The 26,224-nt window shown below is 43.5% G+C and overlaps 1 protein-coding gene across 1 annotated transcript; it reads right to left on the bottom strand.

The window, feature by feature from the left end:
* Positions 1–5,315: 5,315 nt before the first annotated feature.
* FAM168B (family with sequence similarity 168 member B) lies at positions 5,316–25,619 on the bottom strand. Its single transcript, XM_042820977.1, has 7 exons — positions 25,540–25,619; positions 19,006–19,086; positions 15,033–15,116; positions 13,710–13,852; positions 12,679–12,856; positions 11,231–11,360; positions 5,316–10,377 (listed from the first exon to the last, which is right to left on the bottom strand). The coding sequence occupies exons 2-6, from the start codon at positions 19,073–19,075 to the stop codon at positions 11,248–11,250; spliced, it is 588 nt and encodes a 195-aa protein (XP_042676911.1). The 5' UTR covers positions 19,076–19,086; positions 25,540–25,619; the 3' UTR covers positions 5,316–10,377; positions 11,231–11,247.
* Between the last annotated feature and the right edge of the window lie 605 nt (positions 25,620–26,224).

The following is a 26,224-nucleotide window of genomic DNA, read 5'->3' as shown; positions in this document are numbered from 1 at the left end:
GCAGAAAGCATGCATAAATAACAGAAGGCAATCGTTAACTTTTGTGTTTACCCTGAATGTCTGCACCTCTCCTTTCCTCTTCCATGTCTGTTTTGATTGGCCAGGAAGAAAAATGCATTGGCATGGGATCGATCCATTTTCTGAGGTTAGGGGCTCTGTACTCAAGGGATGGGGAGGAATGCTGGGTTAAGGCAGCCTGACCCAGGCCAGAAGGGGCTTTGGGAGTCGATGTGGTGCAATCCCAACACCACGTCCTGGAATAAGCCTCAGTGGCACGCTGCTTCAGGTTGCTCACAGCCAAGGCTGCTGCGAGTGCTCAAGGATGAAGGTTCTCCAAAAACTCTGGGTCCCAGTTGAGCAAAGGACCAGCCATACTCTGAAAAAAGTTACTGCACCCATTTGAGGGCCTATTTGCACCTTCTGATACCTGTTTTTAATGCGTATTTTGTACTACACGACACTTTTAAGTCTACACTGAAGTCACTCCAGTACAAATTCCCATCTATTCTACTGAATGAAATGGGGTGAGAACAGCACAAACTACACAGCACCCAATGCTCTGCAGGTTCTTGGTGCACTAAAAGACATCCCCACACCAACACACAGCTAAGAGCTGGCTACTGGCACCTCTGTAGCAATACTTAGTACATACGCATCAAATCACTGAAGTTGCCAGATTACTTGCCACCTTTTCCAGAACTTGTTTCATATCTCATCTCACCGGTGCACACAGAAAATTTATATAGAGAGACTTTATAGAAATATTTGTAAGTGCCAAAACAGACTTCTCCAGCCAAACATCATCCCAGTGAAAGAAAAGTTATTTATTTACAGCAGAGAGAAATTCGTTCTCCCTGAGACTGCCTATCAGTAATATTCTTAATAAAGTGGCTTCAGTTGGGATCCTGCTCTTGTAAGGAAAAACTGGAGAGAGGATCTGATTCCCTATGCAAGACTGAAATCAGGTACAAAAGTTGATCACACAGAAAGAGTGGCAAGCTTGTAACATAGCAGGTGGAGTTACAGCACTAATTAAAGGTAAGAATCCAACTTGCTTTGCTCAGCTTAACCACACCCCCACATCTGTACACCCATCTGTGCATCTGCACGGGATTTCATCAAGGAATGACCTCCTTTTTTCCTATCCAGTACCAACTTCACCAACACCTGTTATTTCCTGAGTGAACCACGTATCCAATCTCGTGTTAGCTCCACTGATTTCAGATGGTCATGCACTCAAGTCATCTCATCTCCTAAATTCTTACTGAATCAATGGTCAAGTGTACATGTGCTATAAAGATGTGCTAAGCAAAGTAACCGATACTGCACTTCCCTGCTCATCTTTCACCTGGATTTTCGATGGAGGCATTCAGCCTTGTACTGTCAAGTAGAATTGTCAGAGAGAATGCATGCAAAGGACGCAAGCTTTATGAGCTTTCTGTGTGTGCACGCTAGGTGGTGACCTCGTAGACCTTCCCAAACTCATCATAAAGGGGTTTTCTGACATCTGAGCAACAGGTTAAGTGACAAGCTTCAAGCTTTCTGAGCATACCAGGCAGAACCGTCTCAGATTCACTAGAGAATTCCACCTGAAGCATGACCAAGCAGAGACAAAACTGCAATACTCACCTCCCCTCCTTTGGAGATGAACCCTCTGCATGACCAGAAACATACATTTCCATGCAAAAAACAAACAAACAAAAACTCATAAAAACAAAACCCAAATCAAACCAAAATGAAAAATCCAAAGTTCCTGCACTTCGTCTGAACAGCAACCACTCCACTCGAGCCAGGGGCTGTTGGGTTGTCCTGGTTGTTTCTGGCTGTGTCTGCCCTCTTCCCTCCTGTAGTTAAGTGCATGGGAAAAATCTTGTGAAAAGCAGTTGTGTTTCCCAATGAGCAAAGCCTGGGCAGACTCCACTCAGGCAATGCATGGGTTTATGTGAACCAGTCACAAGAATGGCTTGCTGAAGCTGCCACTCCAACCAAGAGTGGCTGCTAATAACTCAGTTTCTACCTTTTAAAGAAAAAAAGAATCTCTATTTTGTGTTATCAGTCTGGAATTATGGAGTTGGACACTGGAAAAAAGAATGCTTCCAGTTATGATAGCATCAAAAGCAGTACAAGTCTTTTTTTTTTTTTTTTTTTTTACATTTAAATCAGGTTCAAAGACATCCGTTCCCATAGAGCCAATCACTTCCAAGAAGCAACATTTAAGATCTAGGATTCTATAATCTTTAAGATCTTTACCTGAAATGCTGTGGGGTGCAGGGAGGTGAAAGCCCTTCTTTTATCTGGCCTCATCCATGGCCTCGCTGTGAACAACCCCAGCTGTCTGGGCACTGCCTGCATCTGGGTGGCTGAGCTTCCTAAATCTCTCAGCAAGCCTGGCCTCCACGGCAGTCATCTGTGAGTAAGGGGCATCCAAGGCAATCCTGGATTCAGACTGAAAACACTGCATCTCTTTGGATGCCTGGAGACAGAAATGAGCTTTTCTTAAGTTCCTTCATCTTTTGCAGTACAGAAAAAGAATAACATTGTCAGCATCTGTGAGGTGCTACAGCTTACAGCAAATCCCACTTCTGATGTTACTCTTATTGCTACAACTGTCTTCAAACCTCACCATCTGCCTACAAATGAGGATTGTGGGTTGACAGTACATTGTCGCAGCGAATACAGGACAGCATCAAGTCCAAAGGCTGTAAGAATGAAATGAAGCTCTTCTGGCTTCATTCAACTGCTAGAGCCTCACCTGCACCTACAGTGACTCCAGCTTTCTGCCTGAGCCAGCAGGACCTGACGCACAGCAGCTGGTCTGAGATCTCAGCCACAACATCTGATACAAACAGAAGGTCCCCATCTCCAATGCTCCTGCTTACGTAAGGCCGTAGTGTCAAGTTTTCAGGTAAGTAATGGGTTAAAAAGTGAGAACTCTGGTAACGGACAGAAGTGGAAAAAATTGATGTGTTTTCAGTTGATTTGAACCTACTGAAGGTGCAGTTTTGTTCATTTAATACTGTGGGGCAGGGAATCAGTGTTGGAAGCAGTGCAGACAGATCAATGCAGCTCCTTTCAGAACTCAGCCAGCATAAGACCACAGCCAAAAACACGGCCTGGCAGAAACCAGAACGCATCCCCACATCTCTGCTGAGTGCCCAGAGATTGGGGGAGGTGGGAGGACAACCTCCTGCGTGCTCAGGAACAGCAGCAGCGTGGGCTTCACTTGCCTTTACATTCACAGCTGCCTATTTTGGGCTCGGGAAAGCCCAAAGGGTTCTTGGCCATGCAGCAATCACAGCTTCCCCTGCCTTGGGATTAACACTGCACACCGTATTCCATTTCTCACCACGGCTCCCACGTTTCCTTCACAAGCTACATTACTGAAATCCCATGGCTTTGGCAACGCTGGTAACTATTAGCAAGTAGAGGCTGCTTGTTCCTTCTGCCTAACTGCCACTTTCCTCCCTGCAACTACTCCACCCTGGTGTGCATGGTGAGCTTCTCTTTTGCACAACTTTGCTACCAAAGCAGCTCTGTTTCACAGCCTGTGCAAATAAGATACCCACATACTGACCCCAGACTTGTATACCTTTGTGTGTGACTGTTTACATATATATCTGTGAGTTGGGAAATAAACAAGTTATCAACTCTACTCCTGCCTGATTCTGTCATCTTCCCATAACACACTGCAGACACAACATCTGCCTTTATACCCACGACGATCAAACGCAGCCCTGTAACTGCATTCTGCACAACTGATTCCCCCATTTGCCAGAAGCAGCAGCCTGCCTGCACAACCATTACCCAGCCCTGCTAGGTTTGGGGTTTGACATTCAGCAACCTGAAGCAATACACCTCCTACATAAACCTTATTTCAAGCTATTGTGAAGCACTACAAAATAGATGTACATAGCCCCAAACCAAAGGTCATTCCTCCAGCACACAGAAACTGCAGCACTACAGCCCCCTGCAGCCACCAAACGCCTCTTCCTGCTGTACATTCCCCTAGTTATAACATCGATCCCATCTTAACCTGGGCTACCAGGACAGGATAGTTATCAGGCTATCTGGGCTTCGGAATAAAATACAACAGAGCAATTGCTCGCCCTGCACATCAGTGTAAATAGGTAATGAAAAAAACCCTTTTCTACACCAGCACTGTGATGGATGCCTCCTACAAAACCCCCAGCTATTGAGGATCAGAACACAGCTCCTAACTGCAGCACAGCTATCGACAAAACTATTTCTGCTGCCTGGATCAATGAACCAACGAGCACTGGAGCTTAAAATGTAATAACGTGTGCTAGAGAAATAAGAATGTGTAGTAGAAAAAGCCAAACTTGCTTTTTGTCCCTAATTTTTAATAGGAAAACCTGAAACTTAGAACTTGCAGCTTTATTTCTGATGGTCTCTAATGGAATAGTTGTTTTTCTAGAAATGGCTTTGGCTGCTACCAAGTGTTCAAAGCTGCCTCTACAACAAGGGCAGCCCTTGTCAGTACACCTGCCTTCACAGAGCCAACAGCCACTCACACCAATCAGCAGCAGAGGAACAGGCATTATGAAATGAAATGGGGAAGTGGGAAAAAGCAGACATGGGCTGACCTTCCATCTTGGGAGTCCCACAGACATTTAAACAAACAAAAAAATCCCTCACACCGAGAAGCCACGTCAAGAACAGGATCCCTTCAATATTCTCCTCTTCCACACGTTGCTTCTCACAGCACTGTTCCTCGGTATGCTATTTCTGGGTTCCTAGAATGAACAAGGACAGCCTGTCAGTCCAAGCAGCACCGCATGCCATCGGTATCCCTCCTCCCCTGGGATGCTCACAGTGCCACTGCTGTGCCATTCACACCCACCCATCCTCTAAGGAAACAGCAGACTGCCCATGCATTGCACCTACTTATTCTTTTCCCTCTGGGGAATACAAAATACTGACTTTGAGGTTTACCTGTTTGACACCTGTCATCTCAGGGACACCGGTAACCCGACATCAAATAAACTCCGTGGTGTTGTGAAACGTTAAGAGTTTTATTTGCTTTGCTTTAAACTTCTTTGATGCCCAGAAACATCAATAAAAGCGCCACCGAACCCCAGGAAGCGCCTCGAAAAGGAGCCAGGCAGAGTTGCAGCATCTTCGCAGTTTTGTCAGGCAATGCAAACGTTCCACCCTGGCAAGACTCATCACTGTGCTCTGTGAGCCACAGAGAAATCCTACTGAGAAAGCCCACTTTGGCACCTCACTTCGATTTCATTCATTTAAAGGCAGAACATCTCCTAAATGGACCATGTCACCGAAAAACAACCCCACAATAAGCAACACAAGTCAATCTTTATTGAAAACTGAAGTATTAATACATAACAATTCTTGTTACAATAAACGTGCTTTTAAGAATTTAAATCTGAGCTCATCTACTCATTGAATTGCATAAAAAATAAAAAAAATATGAATTTTCACAATTGAACTGGCTCAGAATGGGATCTCCACTCTTTGTGTTGATGTGGTAGTTCAATGCAGGAGTGAGTGATGCCTTAAAACTTATCCTGGAAGACAACATTGACCTAAACTTAAAAAAAAAAATAATAATGTACCAATACAACTGTTTGTAAGACAGTTTTTAAAAAGTCATAAAAAGGAAACCTGTGTCTATTTCATAACAAACATGGAGAACTATTACTGGGGCCTCTTGCACTTCCATTGCATGCACTCACTTTTCCAATTCTTAGACATGAGGGCAGCCAATAATAGCATTACAATTAAAAAAGAAACACACTAACAAATTCATTCTACTTAAAACAAGTCTGTACAGCAGCCAGCTAAAAAAAGCTTTCCCAGTTTGCCTGCTAAGTGCCCAAAAGTCACAACAGTTTAGAAAAGTCATGTTCACTTTCTTGGTGTTGAAACTTCAGAGCCCATACACTGTTTAGAACTTTGTTTTTTTATACACAAATGGACCCTTACTACTACCTGTGGAATTCAGATGTTTAAGTGTTATATTCAACATACAAAAGAAAAGGTTTCCTCATCCCCCAGATAAACACTGTTCTTCTTCCCTCTTTTCCCTCTGCAAAACCCACCTTACCTTCTCCCAGCACACACACCCCCTAAAAGTTGTCCTCACTACTTCAGAAACAACTCGGTGCTCTTTGAGGCTTGCACAATCCTAGCTTTGCTGCAGTCGCTCCTTTTAATTGCATTCTAACTCAACAAATCTCATTAGAATTGATAAGACACAAAATTAGCAAGCTGACACGTTATGTGAGAACCATCTCAACGAGCTTTACTCTGCACTGTTTTGTGGACAAGCGCTCACAAACACTTCAACGTGAGGACTCATGGATTGCCTTTGACCCTCAGCAAACATGAAGGTTGGCCAGTGACACCTGCTGGAGAAAACCACACACGGATCATACCAACTACCAGCTACCTACCAACTACTGCACAAACCACATCTGGGCAACTGCAAAGAACGACGACCACAGCTGTCCTCTTTCCCCCCACGTTCCAGCTGAAGCATCACTACTGCTCATGTTCCTTACATGGGAGATTTCACATTACCACTCTCTGGTATGACTCTAAGCCTGGAGTTAAGTGGTGGCATCAGCTACTCAAGCAAAAATATGTTGCAAACCCAAATGAATGGTGCCTAATACCACGCTTAAGCACTGGGGAGCAATTCCAAGCCAGTTCTGATCATTTCTTGCTCAGATCCCTTCAGCAGCCTACAGCCCAAGTGACAGCGAAGCCACCCCACCGTGTGAAGAGCAGTCAGTGCTGGGTATCCTGGCATGCAACTCTGTACCATGAAGTATTTTCAGACAACGCTACGACACTGTGGTACTTACGGTTTGTTTCTTCCTCCAGTGGATGAAGCGACACGAGGAAGGACTAAAGGAAAGGATTTTTCTTCCCTATCTACCACTGCCATCTCAGCTTTTAAGCATAGCAAGATCTAGTAGTAGGCTCTCTGTTCTCCCTCCAATTGCCTGGTTAATAACCACCGTGCCACTGACTAGGGCTACGTGCTTTTGGTGCCAATTATTAGCTATTTATATTTTGCTGCTGCTACATTTAAAAGACACTTTCATCAGTTGTCACTGACGTAGGGAATACTTCAGTCTTTAAAAAATATTTTACCTAAATTGAACACTTGAAATTTGAATTGGAAAAAAAAAAAAAAAAAGAAAAAGAAAAATCTATTTTGGACTTCTCTCTGTTATTGCTGCAGTTATCTCTTCAGTTCCAGGTTTGAAGTAGTACTTTTTTTCTTTTTAATCATATAAAGCTGCCATAAAAGTTTTCTTTCTTTTTTTTTTTTATTTTTTTTTTTTTTTTTTTTTTTAAAGAGAAGCTTGATCTGAAATGCCTCTACAGCACGAGCTCTTCTCATTGTCAAAGAGCTCCCGTGCAAACATACTGCGCATTCATTTATAAAGGAATTCTAAATAGGGAATGTTATATAAAAAGCAGGAGAGAACGTTTCGTAAGACCCTCACTGTGTAAACGCCTATTGAACGATGTACAGCTTCCCCCTCTGCTGTTTTGTATCCATGCTTTCTACTATTTGCAACAAAATACCATTAAGATAGTTATATACACACACACACACTCCCCGCCTGTCCCCTCCGCACTGTGCTTTTGGTAACTTCCCATATCAAACTGCTGGAGATGTGCTCCACCCTCCCAGTACATTACAACTCATCAGAACTGGAAGGTGTGGTACCTCTTTTTTTTTTTTTTTTTTTTTTTTTTTATATAAGGAAAAAAAGGTAGTTTCCCCCTCGTGGATGAATCCCATAATGCAACTTAGGAAAAAAAAAAAAAGTGCTCAAGCGTGACTGCCTAAAAGTTACAGAACGTTATAGGGACCAATTCCAAGATGGCATTTAGGAAACTGAATTGAGAGCAAAGAAGCAGGATGTTATGTTCATTCCTCAACCACTTTTCTAATGCAGCATTCACCGAATTTAACTCCTATGATTCACAAAGCTTTAGTCTATAGGGTGATGAGATGGGAGACAGCGAAGCTCTGAGCCTGTTCTGTACAGCTTCTCCTCAGCATAGCACTGGTTCACACCTGAACTCTCGTTAAAATCATGCCAAGACAACCAAAATGTCACACTACTTGCAAACTGAACAAATGGCCTGGATTCACATTCGCTGTACCACCCAGCACACCTGGCTACTCAAACCTGCTACACCAAAGGAATCGTTGAACAGACCTGACCCAAGGCAGCACAGATTCAAAATGGTTTGTCTGGGGTAATTTTCTGCTCCATATGGAAACATATGGAAATCCCTAAGCTGCAGTAAGTGCTCATGAGTAAGGTTTAAAGTACTTATTCCAACATCATTAATATTCAAGGCATTAAAACTAAAGGGGCTGTCTGTCCTCTGACAGTGATTCCTGAAAAATCATCCTAAACTTTATTTAAAAAACGTAGTAAAAAAAATTACAGAGAGTGCTTACTGTAAAAAATAAAGTTACTGAAGGCTCCAACCCCAGTTCACAAGGATCCCACCAGGGCAGAGTACTGGAATGGCAGCATCACATCAGCTCTGAAGCTACCCCAAGGTAGCTGCCAAACCTACAGAGGACCAGAACACCCCAGAAAAACATTAATTAGATAGAGAATTAGAGAAAAAAAATTATCACTTCTGAATGGAAATTAGACTACGAGAACGATACAGCCTGATACACCTCTCTGTAAAGGCTTAAAAGGGAACAACATTTTATTTTCATTTACTGCATAATTTATTGCAGGCAGAATGTATATTAAAAAAACAAAAAAAAGTTGCATTTTTCTGACACTGTAAAGTAAGCAGGTCTAAGAAAAACCTTGATTTCATGTGCAACATTTTACTTTGAAAATTTAAAATCTTCCTGGTGAGAATTTTGGTACAGAAATGGGTTCTAAGGCTAGCCCTTTATCACCACTGCATTTGCTTTGAGGTACTGTTTTAAAAACTGAAGTTGCAAGAAAGAATACCAGAAATGACTCATTGCAATGAAATGCTAATCTGCAGTCAGTCTTATTTGTACGTGCTTCCAAGTGCAATTTAGGAAGTTAAAAAAAAAAAAATGCTACAAAAATACATCAAAACGCTGCAACCACCGAATGGCTCCCACTTCAATTACAAATATTTTCAGGAAAAAAAAAAATAAAACAACCAAACTATCTGAAACCTCTATATTCTGGCAGCCCTCTACAGCATATCTGTAGTCCATACTGCAAGTAGCTAACAAGGAAATTGTGTTAGAATGATTTGTTCCCCTTTAACAGACTCGTCAGGCACAGCAGCTTTCCTCAGGATGGCACGCAGCTGATCTCCCCATCTGCCACAGAAAGCCCTAATACTTCTTAAACATCAGGAAAGCACGCTGGGTCAACTGCACCTAAGTTTGCAACTGACTACAACATTCTTCAGGAAAAACAACAGTGATCTCTCCAACGGAGATCTGAAGGAAAGTGTTATTCTATCAGCCTGTGTGGCAGTCTCACTTTGACACATCTTGCATCGTATGAAAGGTAGTACTGGATATGTATCTCCCCAGGGCATGCAATTCATTACACAGGTCGCCTCCTACTATTCCTAACGGCAAGTTTTGCCTCAAGGAAGCTTGCTTTATTTACTCGCACACACAGCATTACCTTTGTCATTTCATTCTGACCCTTGAGAACAGCTCTATAACACTGAATCCATGTAACAAAAACGTAAAGGTATGAAGTAAACTAATGGCGTGCGGGATTCCTACAGCTTTTCTGCCTCATTTTCCAGTCACTCCAATTTAGTACTTGAATTTGAACAGAATACATCACTTAAATTAACAAAAAAAGTGCCCCTTTTAAACTGGCAATCCCATCAACCCAAAAAAGGTTGAAGCTCTTATCTACTGTATCTTACGGTAGTCTACAAAGAAACTCACTTTCATGATTCTACCTTTTAAGACCCTGCATACATTACAACAGTGCATTAGTGATACAAGTTGTAAAATACTTCTCGGTTCCTTTGGATTTGCATATGATGGTTTTTGCATCAGTCACTGCAGGTAGATTGAGCAAGCTTTGTTTTTGTGTTTTAACATGCATTCAACTAGATATGGATCAGAATAAATTTATACTCCCTTTTTATCATTATAATTAGCTAAAAAATTGCAAGACAGTCCACAAAACAGGATTTGCTTTAAGACTAACTGCTGGAGTTCCAAGATGTAAGATATGCAGCACTGGAAAATCTTCAGTGATCAGGAATTAGTAGTGTTTAGCCAAGTGTTGAAAGCATTCAGAAGAAGAGTCCTGGTTGGAGGCATGAGGGCTTCAGCACCAACTTTTAAACCTCAATTTCTTGATTGCATATCTCCCATCTTCAAACCTACATTGAGGGGAGAGAAGATATTCGATTAAGCGAGATACTACTAGAGGGTGGTAAGACATCCTACAACTGCATGCCCCACAGAGACAATACAAACACATCAGACATTCAGAAGTACCATACAGTGCTATTCCAGCACTCATCCACTGAAATCTACAGGCCTCTACATTAACAATTCATTACGCTGATTTTCTCCCATCATCTGTGCTCCAGCTTTCTACTGCCACAGCAGTTTTGTCTTAGAAGAAGGTGTAATCCTAAAGAGGTATTTTAAGCCTAATTAAATTACCTTAGGTTAGATACAGTGAAATTCTCACTTTTTGCACTAATGTAACTGGACATTTTTGGCTGAAACAGTGAAACGTTTCAAGTTTGTGTTCCGTAGCAAAGCATCAAAGCAAAGCCCAACACAGATGCTGCTCTGTTAACTCAAAAGGCAAATTCTGAACTCCCAATCACTGGCACAGAAATCCAAAGAGAGTTGGAACAAAGTTAATAATGTTACCATAAACTACAGTGACAAAGTGACCAAACTAGAATTTTCCATTTCATTTCAAATGGAGCAGTTACTGATACAGACTCAAAAAAAAACAACCAGCAGCAAAAGTGAGGATCCCCAAAACATTAATCTTTGTGTTTATTTGACACACACACTACACTCCCCCAAATCCCACTTCACAGTAAGATTTCAAAAATCAAATCTCTGTCCTCAAACCCACAATCTAATTTATGGTCTGTATCAGAACTCCTCCCACAGTGACTACAAGAAGCACGAGCTGAAGCTTATCCCCCCCAAACAAATTTTTACTAATAAATAACAACAAATTGCTTTCAGTCTAAACCAACAACTTACACTGACTGCCAGGATGATCACCACTGTGGGGGCACATAACTATAGGTTGGTGTTCCTGGAGCCCGATATGTGGGCATAGTAACTGGATGAGGGGCTACTGGAGTTGGGGAATGAGTTGTCAACAAAGTTCCTAGGAAGAAGAGGACATACATATATTTAAAAGGAAACACACAATCTGGTATAGAAAAACATACAGGAGAAACTAAAAATCTTACAGCTTGTTCACATTCCCATTTAAAATTACCAGCCTCATTTTGCACTCCAGACCTAATCTTCCTTCGAACATTTAAGCAACTGTATCATTTTGATGCTTAGTCCAACACAAAGATGCTCATGACTTACAAACAGCTTTAGCAGAAGCCTTGCAACATAAGCAGATTATTCACTGAAACACTTTTTCCCCACAGCCAGCATTACAGGCCAGAAGAATATTTGATGGTGGAGATAACTCGACTGACAAATCAGAATAAATTACTTCTTGTTTGCATTAGCACAGATACAGGTTGTTGGTTTTTTTTTTTTAAACAGACAAAGAGGGGGTTCAGAAACAGGCTGAGATAGCAGGATCTTAACAGCTTCACTCTGCAGTGCTTTGTAATAATAAAAAATACCTGGCATAAGCATGCCCACACACGAAACTGAAAGCCTTCTAGTTAGTTCAGTTTGTGTAACTTCCCGAGATCTGAGATTCCCCCAGATTAAGTGATCAATTTGATGAGATAAAGAATAATCTGGAAACAAGCTCATGGCACTCATTTTTTAAACTACCAAATTGAGAATCATTTGAGAGAATGTGGACATTCCTCAGTGAGTTACACTGAGTAACAAAGCACAGAACTCCTCAGAAAAAGACTCACAGATGAGTCTACATAGCAGTTAAACATCATCTCCAAAACTCTGTAACTCAAAGTCTGCAGAGTTAGGAAGCAAGCTTTCCTAACAATTGCCCATGACAGAAAGGACCCCCGTGCAGTGCAAACATAGAATTGTTCTATCTCAACACACAGAGGTCAGCAACAAAAGGGCAGGCCAAGAGCAAGGGTTCAGCCTTTAGAGGCTGCCGTCTCCATCCAGGTACAGAGAAAGGTTTGGAGAGGAGGAATTCAGAGCCTTTACGTTGATTAGAAGCAAGGGATACAAAAACAGATGAAATTCCATAAAGATACACACAATTACCATACTACTGTAACACCAGTATCTGAAACAATAATGCTAATATCCCCATCACTACAGCTGATCAAATCAGTGGAGAAGTAACCACCCAGATCTAGGCTGGAGTCAGTGTGAAGATGCTGGTCTGGATAACCTACAGAAGTCCCTTCTAATAGCACTAAGTTTATGGTTCTGCACAGCACATCTCTGGCATCACATTTTGTAACGCAGTAATGTTTTCCTTCAAATAAAGCAGAGCTTCATCAAGAAGACACAAGGGTTACAAGTCCACCTACCTGCTGACATTGCCATAGTAGTCCCAGCCACCATCCCCATGGTCACACCGTTTCCTCTTGGTGGTGGAATAGGAGCAGGGTACATGGTTGCTGGCATGCCATTGGGCTGCACAACTGTGGTGTGGTGAATTACGTGGGGTGGTGCTGCATACAAAGGCTGTGTGTAGTAAGTGCCTTGCTGTTGAGAAAAAGGAAGTTAAGCAATCACTGTGTACCTTTTGGGGAAATGAAAAACAGGCTATCTTCTTTCACTAAAACCTGTTAACATTAGCCCTTCATTTTAAGGCACTTAGTATAACATTCAAACATTCAAGAGGCAAAAGTAGCTCTCCCATGCTGACTGCACCTTCAGCAACAAGGTCTCTTTGTTTCACATCTTTTCATACATTAACACACGAAAGAACATCTTCCTCAACTTTTTATTCAACTGTTTTTGGTTAAAGAATCTCAGGTTTCTGACAAATCCAAATACACTGAGCAGTCTGGATAAGCCCTGCTACATGCTCACCAATCCCCTTCAACTAACACACCACGTGAATTTCTTCTACAGAAGCACCTACTTCTCCCCCAAATATTGCGTTTATCAAAGCGTCTTCATTCTGTCCTTTCTAGCAGTTCTCAACAGCCTGTTAAAATAGCCTCAACAATTTTCAAGAGTTTTTAAGCCAACTTGGTAACTTCTTAAACAGTAACAGAGACATCCTAAAAAAAAAAAGTGCTAGCTTGTGACCATTTTTGACAAACTGCTGTAGCAGTTACAGCTTCTAGCACTCTGACTCTAACACTAAGCTACTGGAATTAGTCTGTCTTCAAACACTGAACATTTGATCAGTGAGCAGAGCGTGACCATCATGTAAAACGAAACATAAAACTGCACAGATGTAACACTGTAAATGACTGCATTAAGAATTCTCACTGTTGGCAGCTAATTATTCTTTTCAACCCCACGAAGGAATAAAATGCAAGCAGGTATTCCAGTGTAGGCAAAGCACTACCCAACCAGATAGCAGTTGCTTGGTTTGGTCACTTACCTGTGCATATGGATTCTGCTGTGGATAGGCACTTCGGACTGGATACACAGCAGTCTGGTAGGGATTTGGTGATGAGGAATACGGCGGGACTGCACCACTAGTGGGTGAACAAGACACTTTATAAGGAGTGCCTGGTGTATAACCTGGAAACAAAGGTAAATCTGCATTAAAAATACAAAAAAAGTGTCAGTACACTGCTTTATGATGTCACATCCTGGGCAGCAATTTTCTTAATTCCTGATTTCCTTTATCTTCATGTGAGTACTTAGTAGCCTAGCCTTAATATCCATGCACAAGTTATATCTCACAGTCAGTACTGATAACATCTGTATGTAACACCTGACTGTCTCAACTAAGAATGAGGAGCTATTGTATTACTGCATCCACCTGCTTTTCCACTCGCTGGATTCTGTATAAAAAGTGGCTTTGGATTTTAGTAGTAGTATTGTTAAACATCTGGATTCAGTGTATTAGACAGTAGTCCTACACAGGAGAATTCGGTACATGTTACCATCAGCCCATCTTGGCACAACCAGTGTTGTAATGACAGGAGATGATGGGTAGCTACCTTCTCCAGAAGAAGAAACAAAGCACAAGAAAAACAATTTCTAAGGTCAGAACTTTTCTAAGACCTCAAGATGGCCTTTTGGAGAACAGAGACAAAAATATGTTTCTTCCACTTCAAATGACGTTTATTCATATTTGCTTGTTGGCATTTTATGGACTACCTAAGGCAAGTATGAAAGAGATCCTACCTTTAAAATACCAATGTTGTGGTTCACTACAACTGCAAACTAGACTCCAAAGGCAACTGAGTATCTTTAAACCTCCTTTCAGTATACTCCAGATATAGTCATACCCTTAATAATCACTTAAGAATAATTTTTATACATTACAGCAAGATGACAACTCCACTTCTGCAGGTACAAGTAGCAACTGCTGGCTCAGGTTCTACCTAAAGACAGACAATCCTTTCACAATTCCTGCAGCTCTCATCAGAGGCACAGTCTCAGGATTTCATGAAGAACGCAACAGCCTCATGAAAAGCACCACTGCTGCCACAGTACCCTGCACACTACAACCCCTAAATTATACTATGAGAGTGGGAATACGTCAGCTGAAGCACCCAGCACTAATGGTAGATAAAAAACAGCTCTGACCTACTCCAACAAAGTACCTGCGCACTGAAGAAATCTCAGCTCTCATGTGGGCCCACAGAGCAGGTGTTACTGTAAGGCCCAACAGCTTTTCCTTATTCTTAGCTCTTGGCTCCAGTAACTTCTGAATTTCAGGCTATCACTTAGATACCCCTATTACACATACCTGTTTGGAAGGTAGGATTTGCTCCAGGATACATATTAGGGGAATAGGCAGGAGCAGCCGCTGCATAGCCCATTGGGAAGCCAGCTGGAAGAAAGAGCACATCAAAGTTATTTTCTAGACTGACTGCACAGCCTAACCAAACTTTATTCTTCCCATGCACCCTTCAATCGAGACGAACCAGCAGATGCCTTCTGATGATGCTTTCTCAGCGTGCCCCTCCTCTCTGAAGCCACCTGAAGCTGAGGGGACCCCTCAGCAGTCACAAGGGCCATTCTCTTCAGCAAACCTTGGCGTTGGCCACACAGCTAGTAAGTTAGATAGACAACGGAGTCCTGTGCAACTATCCAAGATTCCCTAAGTTTTATGACCTGATGAAAATGTTCATCTGGTAAAAAAAAAAAAAAAAAAAAAAAAACACCTCTGCTTCACATAAATAATGAAATCCCTCAAAGTCAGAGCACCTCTGACTTCCCAGTGAGAGAGGTCACAAGCAGAAAGTACAAAGCAGCCTCAGCTGCTTTTGATACAGATACACCACACTCAGGTGTGACAGAAGACAATGTTTTAGCACTGTGCTATGATACTCAACAGAAACAATAAGTGATCCACTCAGGCAACAGCAAAACACAGGGAAACACTTCTGCACCAGCATTCGTGAACCACTAGGGGTAAATTATTACGCACCCGATATTTCAAAGATACAAAGTTTGCTAGATTTTAATTGAATCATTTCCTTCAGATATTTCAAATTCTATGGATAAAATGCAATGACTATTCACATCATCACTGTCAGTTTCAAAACGCTTCTCACATTTGAAGCATCCCTGCTTTCTCCAACTCCGAAGTGCTCAGAGTTACTCTCTGCAACAATAGCTATGCTTACCTTGGGACTGACTGAGCACCCTTAGCTTTATAAAGCACTTTGCAAATGTATCAAGCTGCATGCAACTGGCATTACTGTGAGCCAGATCCATTCTGACCACTTAAGAGAAGCATCAGGCTTAAAATCAAAGATAACACACAAGTCATAACAACTTTTCAGAGTGTAAACAGCTCTGAAGATTTCAAACTCGCCATCTCCTAGCGAAGTCCTCCATACAGTTCTACACCTGACTTCACAACTGCAGCATTATTTCTTGCATCATTTTTCAGTTCACCATTCTTCACAGGTTTAGCTCCACAAAGAGCTCTGAACCAGACAAGTTCAGTTACAACAAACAGCAGCTTTAACTTCTAGATCCAACTTTAATCCACGTGAGAACACTTGGATATTGATTCCTTGCTACTGTAAACCAATCCAATGACTTCAAATAGATGTAGTGCAATACAAGCAGCTATTAAATATGCAACAGCTTTACAAACACAGCGCCTTCAAATAATACACTCCTCCTAACTGTATGCTCACTACTTTCTATTATCATGCAGTCCATGTAAATTCAATGATCCTGAAAGGAGAATCTGTAGTTGCTATATTAGTAGAGGCAAGAAAAGGAGACTTAGTCATGCAATTATTTTAAAGAAAAAAACCTAATGTCTTAGAATCATAGAATGGTTTGGTTTGGAAGGGTCCTTTGAAGATCATCTAGTTCCATGCCCCCCATGTCTACGGGGATATGCTAGTCTACTTTTCACTTTACAGGATGCTTTGTGTTTATCCCATGGTCTTTAAGTGTGGATGAGAGAGCTCAGTAAGCTCCATCAGCATCACGGGCAGAACCAACTGACAAGGCTGAACTCAGGAGTCACACTTCCAGAAACTGACTAACTTCTGCAGGCAAGAATGTAAAGCCACCAGCTTGAAATACGGCAATTCCAGCACATTTATACCAACTGTCTTTAAATTCCATGTATTTCAGTTATGCCAGTTTATGGCAATGCAAAGACCAGCAGATCTATCCATGTATGTACAGGACAGTTGCATCTGTAACTTCTCATCTGTTATTCTATCGTTCCTGTGTGGTTTAAACTGCTATTTACAGGTCTGTAATAGTCCGTTCTCCTAAGTAAACTGAAGTACTACTTAGATAAGACTAAATGATGACTGAAAAGCAACGTGTGAACGGTTGTAAGTACAAGGGAAACCCTGGTAAATAAAAATCTGTGCTTAGAAAATGAAAGGAGATAAAAATATCAGTTAGTATCCAGCACCCTGTTGTATCAAAAGAGCAGAGCTGGCAGCGTAAGGGAGGGGGCAGACCCCCTTTTCTCTGTCCTTACAAGGCCCCACCTGCAGCACTCCAGCACAAGAAAGGTGAGCTGCTGGAGCAGGTCCAGAAGAGGCCCACAAAGATGCTCAGAGGCTGGAGCACCCCTCCTATGAAGAAAGGTTTAAGAAGTTGGCCTGTTCAGCCTGGAAAAGAGGAGGCTCCTGGGAGATTATGGCCATCTAGCGCTTACTGGGAGCTTATAAACAGGGGACAACAACTTTTAATAAGGTCTGATAGTGATGGGGACAAGGGAGAATGGATTTTAACTAAAGGAGGAGAGATTCAGATTAGATGTTAGGAAGAAATCAATTACCTAGAGAGCAGTGAGGCCACGGCACTGCCGCCCAGAGCTGTGATGCCCCATCCCTGGAAGTGCTCAAGGACAGCCTGAATGGGACCCTGGGCAGCCTGAGCTGGCAGGGGGCAGCCAGCCCATGGCAAGGGGTTGGAAACAGATTATTATTAATGTCCTTTCCAATCGAAGCCATTCTGTGATTCTGTGATGTATGCTGTAATAATCTTTATCTCAATTTGAAGAAAGACTTGGCAAATCAATTACGAATATAGAGATAATCGTACTGCAACTGGCATTAAGTAACTGCTGCTCACCTTACCATAAAATTATTATAGCCCATATAGCCAATTAGGATGGAGAGTAAAGACCACCCTGCAAGACTTATCAGCTTTACAATTCACAACTGAACCACTTCAGTCACTCAACAGACTTAAACACTGTAATACAGGACTTTTTTGCTTTATCAACACTGTAGAAGAAATTCATAAAGCTACACTATCTTGAAGATAAAATGAAAGTACCTAAAAGGGAATCAATAGACTGAAAGATAGAATGGCCTACAGAGATCTAATCAAAAGCCAACTCACACATCACTATTTAAAGAGGAAACACAAAAATGGAAAAGAGGAGCTCCAATACTTGAAGTTGCACCACAAATTTTAAAACTGTAGATCAGTAGGAAGACCTAGAACAGAGATCATTAACATTAACTTGTGCTGAATGACTTCTAGCTCCCAAAACAGATCGATCTGCCTGCGAAGGCAACACGTTTTGATACATAAAGTCACAGCACATAAAATTGCAGTTGATCGACCATGCAGACTCTCCTAGAATGGAATAATTAACTTATACCACAAAGGTAAAAAAAAAAAAAAAAAAAAAAAGGCTGTTTGAAATGCTTCACAGAGGAAATGGCTTCTTTTTGGGCTCCTTGGAAAGTTCTGTCTGTCCGCAAGTAATTATTGCTTTATTAAACTTCTGAATTACAGAGAGATCAGAAACCAGAACACTCACACTGAGCATTAGGTAGGAGGGTGGAAGACAGAGAGAAACTTGAAAACAAGTGAGAAGCAAGGAAAGCAAGAAATACTTTTACTTCTCTGTTTTTAAAGTACTTTTTGTCATTTTCTTGTCCAAACTTCAGTGCTGCTTTCTCTTGTTAGATTGTTAGATAGACAAGTGCTAATTCTTGTTAACAGTGTCAATCAGCTAGAATAAAGAAGACTGGCTCCTCATCTTGCAGGAGATAATTATGTGAGCTCCCCAAATAAATTACTTTGCAAGACATATTAAGATTATTATAAAACAGCACAACTAACACAACTTCTGAAATTCCACCTTTTAAATTAAAAACAAAACAAGAAACCACAAACAAAAGATCACCACACAGAACCCACTAATGAGCAACTACTCCTTGATTGCAGAGACTAGCAGACCAAAGTTTAATTGAAAACAAAAATAAGGGAGTTACCTGGATAACCAATTCCTTTGGCATTTGCATAGGGAACCCCAGAAGATCCAGGGCTATACACAGGATTCATGATTTCAGTAACTATCAGGAAAAAAAAAAGAAACATAAATTTACTCAAGTACAGTGAAAGCTTGACATCTCAGCAATTAAAAAATGTAAGCAGAACTGAAGAAAAGGAATAAAAAGCAGCAATTCCACTGCTCACACCATCAGAAAACCGCAGTTAGAAAGCAAGACGGAGTTATCGCAGAATTATGTTTCCAAGCATCACTCTCATTCAGGTAGAGAGCCTCCTGCAAATGAAGCATTCTCTGCTGCTGCTCATGCTTCCAAAACAGCTCCACCCCAAAGAGCTTCCCATGGCACACAGCTCCACAGCCCACTGCAGGAGCAGCAGCCTTCCCACCAACCTGTCACTTACCACCTATCGACATTGGTTTCCTCCCCTTTCTCCACTGAAGCATCCAGCCAAGGGATGCAAATACTCGGTCTGTTACTATTGGTAATACAAGACCAGGATTCCAATCCTTTGCCACCACTAAATTCAGCCGCTGTCAACAGCCCAAGTATCGTAGAAATAAGTGGAAAGAGACCTATATTTGAAAGGTAGCTCCATTGCTGCTACTTTCTTCAGAGCATGACATGAGCTGGCAACCGGGTCCAGTCATTTCTGGTTCTGTGTATATAGGTACCTTATTGGTGTGTGAATAATTAGCACTGCTGTCAGGAACAAAAACCAAGCACCAAGGTTTTCAAACAGACCTTGCACATAAACACCAAGGCAAGTAAAATGGCACAGCAGATGTGCAAGCCTTTCTAGTAAGTCTGAGTACATCTAGGCACAAATCACATCAGAGCTCACCAAGTGCCTCCTGCAAGAGAACTGCTTGCAACTACTCTTCTAATATTTTACAAAAAAAAAAAAAAATCCCCATATTTTAACCCAATTACCTTCAGCCTTCTGATTCTCTGCGTGTGTTTACAGCTGCTGTGAGTGCAGGTGTCAGTCTGTCACCACAAGCAGGCTCTGATGGCACAAGAGCAGGCTCACTATGAAAGCAGACTTTCTCACTAAGTGCTGATACCTGGTACTTGAGTCACTTCCTCTTCTGCACCTCAAGATGCACAATCTTAAAGGAACACTGTGTTGTTAAGCAGTTACACCACACTATTTTAATTACAGAATATGTTATGGCAGCAATCTGAGCTAAGTCTATCAAGATAGGTGTCCTGATAAACCTATGGCAAGCAACCACATGAAGCACGTGCAGTTTGCTTTCTAAAATGAGTAACACTAAGAACAGCTCTGCTGCAAGAGTCTTACTATTTTTGCTTTATTCAGGAACTGGGTGAGTTTTAAGGTCGCTCCCAACCCAAATCATTACGTGATTCTATGGAAGGGACTCTAATTTACTTGAGAATTTCCAATCTTCCCTTATTAGTTCCCTCCATCTCATTCGCATCTTTGCTTCTCTTCCACTGCTGAATTTGTCACGTTTTTGCCTCCAAGCTTATAAAGCCTCTGAAAGGCTCAATCCTAAACTGAAGGCAAGATACACCCTTCTACTCAAAACAAACACTCTCCACTCTCCCACAAACCCACATCCCTACAAATACCTCCTTGCAGTCCATGTGACTAGAAGGGAAGAAGACCCTTTGATCACACTGCGTCTCTGAATGACAAGAAGGAAGCAAGAAATAAGCCTGGGAAAACAGCAACAGTGCTCTATGAATATTTGAGTAAAATAACAACCAATAACCAACAACCATTAGGTCTATGAGTAGTCAATGACTGCAGGAGAACACAAGGACATACATCCTGGGGGATGTACAGGAAAGGTCAGGCAGCTCAGACTTGATCTTAAAAGAAGTGGTGATTAAGAAAGGGCAGAAACCACGGCACTACAGACCTGCAGACTGGCTTACTGGAAAAAAAACAAAGTCAACTTCCACTTCAAATGAAACCATGCCTTCAAACTCACAAGCACTCATCTCAGTCAGCACAGTTAAAGCGTGTGCACACGCACACAAGCACAATTTCAGCTGTACAGATACGTGATTTTTACCACTGCTGCTTTTGCACTGAAATGCAAAGAACTGCCCATATGCAAAAAGCACTCAAGTTTTTATACTGCAGACAAAACTTTGGATCCAATTCTAAATTAAAATAATTATTTTCAGGCCTTCTCTGAAGGACCCAGCATTGTGTAAACATAATTATACACTATTACCCAGCGGTTGCAATCGTCCCACCCTTAGTGTAATTGTACTTGGAAGTGCATCTGTTGCAGTGGAACACAGAACTCTGCAGTCCACCTTTCCATAAGGCTTAAAGTCCACATCAAACACAAGGAAAAGCAGTCTGAAGAGAACCCAGAGATGTGTGTTTTTCAGCCTTTCTGTTGGCATCCCCTCCAAAGCATTCTCATGCTAATGTTATGTAAATGTGCCTACAGTGCATCACCTGTATAAAAATTGCACAGTCAACTGCATATAAATTACCCAGTCAACTAATTCCTTCAGCTGAAGTGAAGCTAATCATATTTGTTAAAGATACTCTGATTAAAAAGATTTTGCAAGCATGCTTGGCAAGGGCAAACGCTTCACCTTCCATTCTTTCCCAAAACCAAACAATCCAACAGTTCTGACAAAGCCTGTTACATCTCATCCTGGGACAGACAACGTCAATCACCCACCCTCTTTTTAAAGCCAGGCTTCGGGGAGCTGAGCACAAAGACCAAGCATTGCTAGTGCTGGAACTCCAGCACTCCACATGGAATGCTCTTTTCTTCCTGCAACAGGCAGAGCACGCTCGTTCCTCAGAAGTTTTGCTTTTTGTAATTATTTTACAGAGAAGTATGAATGCAAAAAAGGAGTAACAAAATGGGCTGTAGCAACTGGACAGATCAGTATGATGGGAAAAGAATTACGATAAGGTACCATGACAGGAACAGCATGATAAAGGAAGGGCAGAAGATTGCTCACCTGTATCACAAGATTCCAGGTTCGCAAGGGAACGCTTCACCAAGGAGGGCTCTCCACTAAGAGATCCTTCCCCGGAGGCAGTCAGCCCTTCAGTGAGGTTTAAGAGAGATGCAGCCAGGCTTTGCCAGCCCTTCCTGTCTTACAACCTTCACCTGTGCTCCCAGGGCTGACCCGGTCCTTTCTCCAGGTGCTCAATCAGTGGTTCAGGACAGGACTCAGCATTTCCCATACGCAGGCCAATCAAACAAATTACACACTCCTTTTCGACACTCATGTTTTCTCATATTTATTTTCAAAGTTATGCAGAAAAATTGTTGGAACAAGATCTGCTGGATGACACTTTGTGCTCCTTTTATTATAATTCTATCCTAGGAGTCAGGGAAAAATCTCTCTCAAATAAGTACCTTGCCTAAAGCACTCCACTGTGTGCCCACCACCATTTTCATTCTTGTAAGTTAAGCAGACTTTCATTAAAACACTACATTACGTCACATCTGTCCATCCTTGAATACTTTCAGAATGCTCTTAGCATTCTAAAAGAGGAACTTGTAAACAATTCCTTAGTAGATGCTAAGTTAACTACCATCTTTGGAACGTTCAACATCTTCCCTGTTTGATTTCTAGTCAAAGCTTCAAAGAAGCAAAATTCCTAAAAGTCACACAATCCCAAAACTGCAGGGGTTGGAAGGGACCTATGGAGATCAGCTACAGTCCAACCCCACCTGCTGAAGCAGGTTCCCTAGAGCAGGTTGCACAGGAAAGCATCCAGGTGGATTTAAATATCTCCAGAGGAGGAGACCGCACCATCTCTCTGGGCAGCCTGTGCCAGGGCTCTGTCACCCTCACCGTAAGGAATCTGTCTCTCATATTCAGATGGACCTTGCTAAGTTCTAGTTTATGCTCCTTGTCCTGTCACCTGGCACCACTGGAAAGAGCCTGGCTCCAACTAAAGGAGCCCCGTCCTTTAGTTATTTATACGCATAAGATCCCCTCTCAGCCCTCACTGCTCCAGGCTGAACGGTCCCAGATCTCTCAGCCTTTCCCCATCAGGGAGATGCTCCAGGCCCCGACCATCTTTACAGCTCTGCATTGGACCCTTTCCAGCAATTCCCTGTGTTCTGAGAGCTCAGAACTGGCCCCAGTGCTGCAGACGTGGTCTCCTCAGGGCAGAGCACAGGGGGAGGATGACCTCCCTCACTCTGCTGGCATCCCCAGGTATCACTGGCCTTCCTGGCCACAAGGACACAAATCCAGTAGTTCTTACTCCAAAAAAGTTGTTTCCACTGCTACATAGCAAAGAAAATTATTTGGTACACCTCTGCTTTCCAAAGGACAGACTGTGATTACAGAATCAGCTGCATTAGTGTCTGCCAAGACTTCAGCCACTTCAGAGGAGGGCCTGACATCAGCAGGAATTCAACACTTCAAGTCTTCCCACACAGCATCGGTATTTGCAGGTAGCACATACTACACTTCTATTCAAGCTAGATGTCAAAACAGCTAATTGAATTTTACTAAACAACATTGCCTCTTGTTCCAAAAAGAGCAGGGATCCGTGGATGTCCGGGATGGTTCAGTGCTTACAAAGAACTGCTACATCCCTGCTCCCAGCACGCAATCCTGCTCTGGCATTCCAAATGGGAAGCGAGATCAGCTCAGTCCATTGGCAGGATTCTGGCTTTGCTGGAGTTTTCTGGGCAGAGGTAGCTGCTGTGTTTCCTGCCCATCAATGTAAGAGAGCTGAAACACATCACCAAATGCATACAACTGCACTGGTTCCAATGCAAGAGAGAGAGCAGGCCCAGACAGCTGCAGCACAGCCTGGTAGAACCACAGCCTGGAGAAGGACAAGTAGCACATCTCCCCAAGTTCACAAACAAAGCAAAAGACAAAGATGGAAGCACCATTCACGAGCAAAATTTCCTTTGTTGCTCCAGTTACAAGACATCCCTTTCACAGAGGATAAGGAACACTGACAAACATCCCAGTTTCTGATTTGTCTGCTTGTGTACATGCAGGCATTCATTTTCTTACCTTTTAAGACCAAACAGGAATAAAGCACTTAAGAATGCTATTGGTCTGAAATAATTAAAAACCCTTATCTGTAAGTCTATTCTGCTAGTCCTTTGGGATTTCTTTTCATTTTTGAAGGCTGACTGACAGAACTGAAATAGCCATACATTAACAACAATAGCACTTGTGCAAAGTGTGAGGAAGGACTGACACACAGTGCCTACATGTTGAAGACGCAACATAATTAGTTCCATTTATCATTCATACAAAGGAAACCTATGTGAAAAACTTAGTATTGAGATCCTGCTGGTGAACCAATTTCATTTCTAAATTATGGTGTTCTGGTCTTCCAAATTTCAGCAATATCACCAATTTAAACAAAACAAAACAAAACAAAAAACAAACAAAAAAAAAAGCTGTAACATCTATAACTATAGAGAAACGTAAACAAACGGATTAGTACTTTTTGAAGCCTGCAGCTCCTTGCTTACTGCTGTTGCACAAGAAGAGGACATCTGCTAATTCCCGTCCTCGCATCTCCAGCATGACTTGGAACTCACATACGTCAATGTTACTTGAAAAATGTGGAGCAGCACAGCAAGTTTATCAATTCCTTAAGAGCTTCAGAAGCCCATCTATTACCAACATCGGGCAAGTTCATCAACAAGGAGACACACAAAAAACTTAAGTCTGAAAGATTTAAAATTTCACTTCATGAAAAATCCCATTCACGACATTCTGGTTACATTTGCAGGCTCTGCTTCTAAACAAATCGCTGTCCCATGGCACACATTCCTTTTGGAAACGAGAAGGAACCGTCACAAGTTCCAAACAGAGAGGGGTTCGCTGATGGACTCTCAGCCTCTCCCACGGCCTGAGCTGAAAGCTGAAGCATGAAATGAGCGCCACGGAAGGCAAAGGGCAGCAGAGGTGCTGTGACACCAACGAGACACATTACAGTTCAACCACCTCGGGGCAGACACAAAGCCCGGTCCCGCTAAGCAGGACGCACAGCAGGATGAACGGCCCAAGAACAGAGCCGATCCCACAGTGACAGCCAAGCAGCACTTCAGACAGAACTTCTGACACTTCTCAGAGCAGGAATTTCACCCTTTGTTCAGGACGCTCGGGATGAGCGCAGAAAGCACAGCCCGCACAGCGGCCTGGCCGACACTTCCTCCCTCATCTCGCAGTGGCACCGGGACAAACCCGCCGCACACACCGCCTCCCGCCCGGCCGCACAAAGCAAACGCGGAGATGCGGCGGCGCAGCGCCCGGCCGCGGAGGGCCGCCCCGACACCTGCCCCGCGCTAAGCTCCGGTGCGGCCCCGCCCGGTGGCCACCGCCCGCCCGCCGCGGGACGATGGCATCCCCTCCGTGCCGCAGGGGCGCCGGGCCCGGGATGACGCGGCCGCGGCCCGCAGCCAGAGCGCGGATGGCCGCGGGCCCCCCCGAGGCGCCTTACATAAGGGCCGGAGCGGCTCCGGAAGCGGGTGCCGCTCGCGGCCACAGCGGGCCTCAGCGCCGGGCACTCACCGGGCTGCGGCGCTTCGTGGTGGCGGTCTCGGCTGTCTCGCCGCGTGCGTAACGCGTAACGCGTAACGCGCAGTGCGTGCGTGAGGCGGCGGCGGCGGAGGGGCGGGGCCGGGCGGAGGGGCGGGGCCGGGCGGGCGGTGCCGCCTGCGAGACGCGGTAGCCGCCGGGCAGCTTTAGCCGCTCCGCGTCCGGCCGCACCGAACGACTGCGCACCAACGCGGCGGCCTACGTCACTTCCGCGGAGAGAGAAGTGGGGGGGGCGCGTGCGGCCGGTGCGGGGGCCGGGTGCCCGCGTCACGTGACCGGAAGGCCTCGGCCTCGCCCCCTGCACGTGACGCCACTCGCCCGCCTCTCCGCCGCCATTTCTGTGGCCGGGCTGATGCAGCGGCTGGCTGTGCACTGTGTGGTGTTCTGTGCGGGTGGCCCTCAACTGGGAGAGAGCGCGGCCGCCGGGCTCGCTCGGAACGGCAGTAGGCCTCGGGCACTGTGGTGTAGAGCTGTGCTGCCCTGTGGTGTAGAGCTGTGCTGCCCTGTGGGAAGCTGGCTGGGGAGGCGCGGCGCTGCTGGCTGTGCTGAGGTGACTGTAAATAAAGGCCGCTGTCAGGCTCTTTGAGAAGCTGGCACGCCGGTGAGCCGCGCTAAGAAGGCTGTGTGGGTGGCAGATCAGAGAAGTTGAAGTCCTGTC

The sequence above is a fragment of the Centrocercus urophasianus genome, unplaced genomic scaffold (assembly GCF_019232065.1).
Source record: "Centrocercus urophasianus isolate 14NV4802_14NV808 unplaced genomic scaffold, USGS_Curo_1.0 seq_19, whole genome shotgun sequence".
Lineage (NCBI taxonomy): Eukaryota > Metazoa > Chordata > Aves > Galliformes > Phasianidae > Centrocercus > Centrocercus urophasianus.
Note: the sequence above shows the minus strand (reverse complement) of the source record. Positions and strands in the feature narration are given on the sequence as shown.

Bases quoted from the DNA above. Each gene is read 5' to 3' on its own strand.
- FAM168B (XM_042820977.1), bottom strand. From the start codon at position 19,075: ATGAATCCTGTGTATAGCCCTGGATCTTCTGGGGTTCCCTATGCAAAT. The intron at 13,853-15,032 runs GTATGTGTAATA...CTTTGTTTCCAG, and splicing joins AAATCCTACCTTCCAAACAG to GTTATACACCAGGCACTCCT. The intron at 12,857-13,709 runs GTAAGTGACCAA...TTTTCTCAACAG, and splicing joins AGCAGAATCCATATGCACAG to CAAGGCACTTACTACACACA.